The 8,057-nt window shown below is 38.0% G+C and overlaps 1 protein-coding gene across 4 annotated transcripts in view; it reads left to right on the top strand.

Annotated features, from left to right (window-relative positions):
- The first annotated feature begins 2,665 nt into the window (after positions 1 to 2,665).
- LOC135213577 (translocation protein SEC62-like) overlaps positions 2,666 to 8,057 on the top strand; it is a 54,825-nt gene continuing 49,433 nt past the window's right edge. The window contains exon 1 of one of the 4 annotated variants that reach the window (XM_064247573.1): positions 2,666 to 2,808. In XM_064247573.1, coding sequence (XP_064103643.1) covers positions 2,770 to 2,808 — 39 coding nt within the window. In that variant the 5' untranslated portion in view covers positions 2,666 to 2,769. Of the gene's footprint in view, positions 2,809 to 3,019; positions 3,700 to 8,057 lie in introns of those variants that run through there. The other 3 variants (XM_064247571.1, XM_064247572.1, XM_064247574.1) reach the window with 3 other exon arrangements.

Here is an 8,057-nt window from a genome sequence, read left to right as displayed (position 1 = left end):
TGTGGCAGTGGTCACCTTGCATGAATGCAGTCAGGCATTATGGGCAGTCCAAGGTCCTCAAATATGTGGTGTGGATGCCATGTCGCTCACTGGCGTAGCTGCTCTGGCTGATTTGGGTTTGCTGTGTCTCTACTGCTTGCATGAATGACCACGCTCTGGCAGTGGACTGTTGAGACAGACACTGTGACCCTCCTCAAGACCATCTAACTCCCCATTACATAACAAGCCTTTGAAAATGATTCAAGACCCGTTACAAGCGCAAGCAAGGATGGTTTTAGATAGGCCTTACATACACAAATCACCTTCTTTAAAGCAGAACAAAGACCTACAGGAGATATCAAACCCTCAGTGGAGCTATACGACCTTTTAAAAGGCTTAGCCCTACATAGACACAAAGATGCAGAAAGGAAGATGAAACGACAGAAGCACAACGAGGATTCACAAGGTAAAAGGCTCAAGAGTAAAACCAGTAAAAGGAATCTGAATAACAAAAGGTTTCTGAAGTCTGGTGGAAATAAAAGCAAAAAGAATATTGAAGATTATTGGTGAAATGGCCAAATACAGACAGGGGAGTAATGGGTGCAATGCATCATATGCAAAGTTTAGGACTGTGAACGCTGCACAAATGAAATTGCTCATTGTGTATATATGTGACCTATGTACAATGAAGTGTTAACTGACTTCCTTTGGTTTTTAAAGGAAGTGCTTCTTTTTATATTTTGTAACAATATACCCCATGGACTGTAACAACTTGCCCCGTATATGGGGCAAGTTGTATACAAAAAGTTTTTCTGCTATTTTCTATTATTTACAGGAATTAAAAAGTATATAACCTTATTGTTACATGAGTATGATACACATATAATAACCCTTTTCACAGCATAAATTTGTTTAAGTTTCCTTCATTAGATATTGATTTAGAGGTAAAATAGTAAAATTGTAGCAACTATCCCCGGTCTCCCCCCCTATTCATATCAAATACAAAAATACTTCAGCCATAGAAGAATATTTTTTACGTGCCTTTTTCTGTGACATCTTTATCCTAACAAAGTAAAATGGGCCTTATATCTCTCTAGCATACAATGAACTAGGATATGAGACTAAACAAACTATGAAACAAAGGGAAATATATTCAGTTGATTACCCAGGCTAAATCTTTTTTTTTCCGTTAGTCGTATTTGATGTTGAAGTGTCTTTTCATTTCTTTCAAATTAAAATGAAGTTTTTAATCTTGTAGAATACAAATCATGAGACATGTTAAGCATCTGAAGACCTATTTTTATAAGAAAAACTGTCACTGGGAATAAATGATCATTTCATTAACGAACCAGCAAACCACACATTATATGAATAAATTATATATAAATCAGTTAAGTTCCCAGTGCTTATTAGAATTAATCTTCTTTGTGCTGAATAAAAGGTGTTTTATTTTAAACACCCGAAAAACCCTCTGATACAGAACTATTTAAAACACCCGACTCTATACAGAACTAGACTTCTGTATCGTATTCTGAGGCACATTCAACTTGTTTTTCTAAATGTGTTCGCCGTCATCATTGATATAGAATCCTCTTTATATCTATGGCCGTCATTATAGATTTGGGCCATTTTGTCTGCCTCGTTCTCTTCACTGAAGATCATTTATCAACTGCTTGTTTTAAAAAAGTGACGGAATGAGAAATCAGTGCAATACATAATATACTTTATAGTATAACTACATTGCAGCAACAAATGCCATTCTTTTGCAATGTATAGTGCTCGAACAAATTTTGCGCTCGTATCAACTTTTTCTCCATAGAATTCCACACGCTCTCCAGGAATAGGTAAGGACATTATGGTGTTCACCTGTAATATAAAATAAAATACTAGTCCAGTCACAGGAGAACGAACGAATATGAACATCAACAGGGTCGCCGTCCTCAGGTTATGCAGACTGCAGATCAGGCTAGTGCTCCGTTATCCGCAGTCGCATCCTATACGACTTACGTAATTCGGAATGGTCTTAACAGAGGGAAATAACATTCTATAATGTTATAGTTATAAACTATAAGCATAGGGAGGTTCTTTATACCAAGTAAATGCTTCTGCCACATTAGCATGATTCATTTCAGGAAAGTCTTTGATGTGAAACATAAATGGTTCCTCTTTTATTACCACGTAAGCAGTATCCAAAACCAAGCTTTTAAACCCGGATGTTTTGTTTAGAAAATCTCTATTTTCTGAATACTTTCCTCTGGAAACCCAGAAGAATCACGTCGAGATATTCAGCCATCCGTGAAACCGCTATTTCCTGAAGACTAAATACGGCAGGTTCTAGAACAAATGGTCAACAGACATTAACTTTTATTTGCTGTAACTTTGAATTTATGTCTTTTAAGAAGTTTTATTCGATAAAATAACGAAGGATGGTCATAAATTGTAATGGATTAGTGCAGGAATGCATTTTGCTTAAGCCCTGGGCGGTTTTGTGCATCATAACGGGGATTAATGGGAACACGTACTACGAAAACATCCACTGAACACGTCACTTGTCACTACTTCCCGCCACAAGGGGGAGCGAAAACCTAATGTACATTAAGCTTATATTATTAAAAATAAAAATATAAAAACTATTCAAATTTATAAATAATATTTTCAAAATAATATAAATTTATAATTATTGGTATAATTATGCTCAGACTAATATTAACACTAAAATTTCACTGAAATCAGACCTCAATTTTATGACAACAATAGCAGTGAAGACTGAAGAAGACCACAGTGAAAACCATGATGGCCGAGAAGAGAAAGAACAAGAAAAGACTTCAGGTAAATACCCGCTTGTCCCCCTTCCACTATCCCAACCCCCACACGATCCCCCCACAATCAGGCCCGCACGACACATCCCCAACCAACCCTTCAGAGGGCCAAAAACACGAGCCAAGGGGTCCTAAAAGCGCCGAAATGGCCGCTGGAGTCGAAGGGGGCGACGTACTATACGTTCGGGAACAGCTGTTCTAGGTCTCCTGCGTCATCGCCTCCGCCGCCGCCGCCAGCTAGCTAGAAGGAGCTGCTGCTGATACGTCATTCACGTCTCGTAGGACGTAACGGACAGGCCGTTGACCCCCTCGTTGCAGATTCACCTTGCATAAGTCCCTGGTTTTGAGTTCCCTTTCTGAGAGAGGAGGCCGTTTTGGGGTCCTGGCTATCGGCCCAGGCGTTGTACCGACGTCCTTTACGTCCCCCGTCTTATTAACCTCAGTTAACCTCGTTTTTACCATAAGTGCAAGTTAATTTCGAATCTAGAGTGAAGATCATTACCTATTTCACTCTTTACAGTGTTAAAATCGCCGTTCTCCAACTCGTAACCCTACGGTAAATCTTCGACGTCGTGTTCGAGTTCGCATCATAGGCTTATGCCAGGCCTATCTCAGTCCTCTTGGAAAATCAATTAAATGACGCCCATTCCTTCGCAAAATTTCCATATGGTGGGAAAGTAAGCCCAGCTTCATAATTTCTAGTCTGCGGAATCGGTATTTTTAAAGTTAAATTACTAATTTTATCTCCCGTAGGCCTAGATACCTTAGGTCATAATAGGCCTAATCGAAGCGTTGTGCTGCTTGATCACATAGGCTACCACATCCTAGGCTGTAGGGAAGCGTAACTTGGGCCTATTCGTGAATTTCCTTCCAAGCCATCATGTCGAAGAAAAGATTACAGGTAAGGCCTACCTAGGCTATATAAAGCGAAAGCGAAGGTTACTACTAAGATCTGAGAGGCTTAGGGAATTGCTAGTATAGCCTATTTGACTGCCTAGGCCTGCAACATGACTTTATGTTTGAATAGGCATAGGCCATTTTTCACTAAACCAGTTTTATGTTTACAGTTTTTCGTCTGCAGATCTGGTGCATAGCCTACTAATGCAGTTTTGTATTTTCTTGTCGCGTTTTGTCGTTAGGTATCTTGTAAATGAAGCTTAGGACTCTCTCTCTCTCTCTCTCTCTCTCTCTCTCTCTGTGGCTTTCTTGCTAAGGTGACTTGTCAATTTTGTTGATGGGGTAAAAAACCGCATGGTACAGGGGTGGACCATGTACGATCAATGTGTACAAACCCAAGAAAAGTACATTATAACGCGTCTTGACACTGGAGTAGAGGTCTTTAACTCTGTTTCTCACCAACAACAAGTCGCGTCTGATGCCCATCTCCGATGTCAGGACGCGTTATAGGGTAAAAAACCGTAGGGTCCAGAGTGGACCATGTACGAGCAGCTTGGACAATCCCAAAAAAAGTACATTATAACGCGTCCTGACATCGGAGATGGGCAATCAGTCGCGACTTGTTGTTGGTGAGAAACGGAGCTAAAGACCTCTACTCTCCTTTCGAAGTAAGTATTTCTCCAAACTTAGAAATTAAGGCCAAATTTTAAGAATTAAACAGAGGTAGTGAAAACGGTGTCAAACATAGTGCAAATCTCACCAAAACGCGTTCAACATTTTTACTTACAACTCGAAGTATTTAGAAGATTGACGCCATCTCGATGTTTACGGAGTTGCTTGTGTCAATAACTAACCATTTCCTGTGATAAATCCGCACACCACTTGTACCACAGAGCGCTGGGGCACTTTCATCACAACAGTCGGAAAGCTTTTCCTCACCGAGTCAACAACTGTTTTGTAGAAGACGACGACGAAGAGTGCACTTCGAGATAATTTTTTAAATAAGTAGTAAAACATCAATATTTTACATATTTATGATGATTAATTTGAAAATATTCGTTATTGAAAAAGTAACTCGATTCTGACTCAAATTTAAGTAATTATTTTTTGGAATTAGAACGTTCTTTTAAGTCCTGTATTATGACGTCACGACATCTTGACTTTCGTACCTATTGTAAATAATTGCTTTACTCAACTTTCTTGCAGAACAGTTTACCAGTTATTCATGCAGATTATCAGCTTTTCGTGTAATTGATATAATCGTAATGCGCATATATATCGTTACTATTTACTTTTTGGATGATATATGAAGATGTTTTACTGGCCGCCGGATTATCGCCGTAGTGTGACGCAATTGTTTTTGGTCCCTACGCCTCTGTTTTTCGCACCATAAGAAATTATGGGGCCGAATTTGCAATGACCAGAAAGTCATTAAAAGAGGAAAGTTACCATTGAGGGGCATATGTTTTGATTGAGAAAAATACAAATTTATTCAATAGCTAGCTTGTAAAAAATACTTGATTACAAAAAACTTGATTGACAACTAAGCAGCATACCTACTATGGGTTTCAGAGACAGTGCAAGCACGTTTTTGGGCAATACCTATTTCTGTAACGAACACTCGTATCAGAATGAGGGATTTTGCTATAGTGCATTACAAGACACCCAGTGCCGTTAATTTATAAGGGTATCATGAATCACTAATCGTAAAGAATAATGACACTTGTCCTTGTACCAAGAGACAAAAACTCCATTATGCAGAAATGGATACGAACAACACGCGCATAAAGCTCCACCTACCCTCCCTCCCCCCCCCCCCTCCACCGCCACCCCTTTTCTTCTTCATTCCTTTGCCTTCCTTTCTCTCTCTCTCTCTCTCTCTCTCTCTCTCTCTCTCTCTCTCTGTTGCCATTCGGTATGTGTTGACCCTCCAAACTGGGTATAAGACTACACACAAAACGTTGAAATTGGTGAAATTAGGTTATGTATGGGAAGTATATATACATAAATATTAAAGCAATTTTATCATTATTGCATTACTATGACAACTAGAATTCATGGAAACAGTTTATAATAACTGAAACGGCGTATGTGTGAAGCCTCCACTAATGTGGGCAACCGATGATTTTTGCCCTTCTTAGCATGCAAACATTAAAGGTTACATTTATTTCTGGAAAACAGTAATTAAAAAAATTCAAAATACTAATATAGACTTAAAACAAATAAAGTGCTAGCAAAAACAAAAAAGCAAAAAAAAAAATGTATATAATTCACTTATCCGTAGTCGTTCCTCTATGGTTTTCGGCAGCCAGATGTACGAAAACTTTAGAAACATTTGATTGTGTCTACTTTAGAAATATCTGTAATTTTTGGGGTAATTTTGGTTGCAAAAAAGGGAATAAAATATACATGAATTAAATTAAAATTTTTAAATAACAAAGTAAAGAAATGAACTAAATAACGAGTAAAGTAAACAATTTAGGGAATAAAACTTTTGCAGTTTCGTTGTCTGCTGTTTGTAACTCTGTTTGTGGTGCGCTCGCATAGGGAACCAGGAACAGCAACTGTTTAAAGTGCAATGTGGAGTGAACTGAAACCAAAATGTGTAAAATAACAATCAAATAAGCACTGTGGAGTTTCAGTTGTGATGGCAGTAAGGATAAAAACCACCGATTACAAGGTAAGAATGAATTCAGTTCAACCCATGACCCGGGAATAAAAAAGTTTCATACTTTCAGTAATATAGGCAACAAAATGTTGTTTTATTGTGCTGATTACAACTGCAATCTTGAGCAAGATCAATAAACGTTACATAAATACGCTAACATTGTTCAAATGATTGCTGGGAAGGCCGGGAAAGATGATTGTTGTCACTTCAAAACCTGTACATCCCACGGTAGCCGCCATATTGGATTTCAAAACTGCCTTGAAAACATATTTTACGAAGAGCGTCACATGCTTATTTTAGTTCGTATGGGGCTTTCATATATCACATTATGTTGACGAAACTTCAATCTTTTGATTGGTATGCTTGGAGTTGTAATTGTATTCTTGTTTCACCATTTAAATATTGAGTGAATAAGACCTGGACAAAAACCGTGATAAGGGTTGGTAGTCGCTGGTTTTTCCCCCTAATGTACTTTTTTTGGGGTTGTACACATTGATCGTACATGGTCCACCCCTGTACCATGCGGTTTTTTACCCTACTAGGTATTAACAAAATTACGCAGAATCACATACTACTATTTAATGCAATGAAGCAAATGTAGTTTAGGTTAATAATTTATGGCAGACATTCTGTGAGAAACCAGTAATAAAAAATGTGTTTTTCAACACAATGAACTAAGCCTCAACCATCAGGAGAAATTTCATTATAACTTTAAACGAAGGGAATTTAAAATGTGCTTTTCACTTAGTACTTGTGGTGCAGGTGACACTAAAGTATGAGCACCCTCATAGCCTACATAGATTAACCGTCAAAAGCAATTTGTAAGCGCTTAAACTGATTTAGAATAATGAAACAAGACACAATAAAGATAAGAAACAAACATTTAACATGATTAAGTTTCTATAAAAACTAAAAAGTTGAGAAATTGAATTCATGTCTGTTAGAACAGTCTTGACACCAGAAAACTACAAACTTGGACAAATTAGTGGGCCTTGGCAGATGTACCACAGAAGGTGAATTGGATGGCTTCCCACCCAAATATAACAGTGATTATGATACTGTGACTGTGACCCATACCATGAGTGCTATTAAATATGAAGTATTAATATTTGACCCCACTTCCCGGTATTGTAAAGCAGCATGTTGCTAAAATTTTTGCCAAGTATACAATCGTACAGCTTTAATATAACATGCATTAAATATCCAGGCATAAACTGTAAATTGACCATGACCAATTAAAGAAAAAACTCCCCAAACAAGGTGGGTAATTAGAACCATTGACTTCCTCACATATGCATTTTTTAGGAGACCCCTGAGCAGGACCAATATTTCGAGAAGCATAAAAAATAGGATAGTTTGTAGTGGCTCGTCTCACCCTGGTTAAGAGAATGAAATTGACCATGCAATAACAAAATGCAAGCTGTTAGGTGTAGTACTCAGTTGGAATACCCATACTGTTCTGCAATTCTTTGTAGAAACTAAAGCATTTTACTAAGATCTTAACAATTTTGGTTATTGCAAAGGACAATCAGCAAAAATTTTGTGACTCATAAAACCTTGGTCTCTCTCTCTCTCTCCTCTCTCTTCTCTAAATCGCTCGGATAGGTTCTCTCTCTCTCTCTCCCTCGTTTCCTTCTTCTCTCTCCTCTCTCTCTCTCTCTCTCAGATGTCTGAATGATCCTCATGGGTGATGG

This window comes from Macrobrachium nipponense, chromosome 43, assembly GCF_015104395.2.
Source record: "Macrobrachium nipponense isolate FS-2020 chromosome 43, ASM1510439v2, whole genome shotgun sequence".
In the NCBI taxonomy this organism is placed as follows: domain Eukaryota; kingdom Metazoa; phylum Arthropoda; class Malacostraca; order Decapoda; family Palaemonidae; genus Macrobrachium; species Macrobrachium nipponense.
This window is presented reverse-complemented; position numbering and strand designations above follow the sequence as displayed.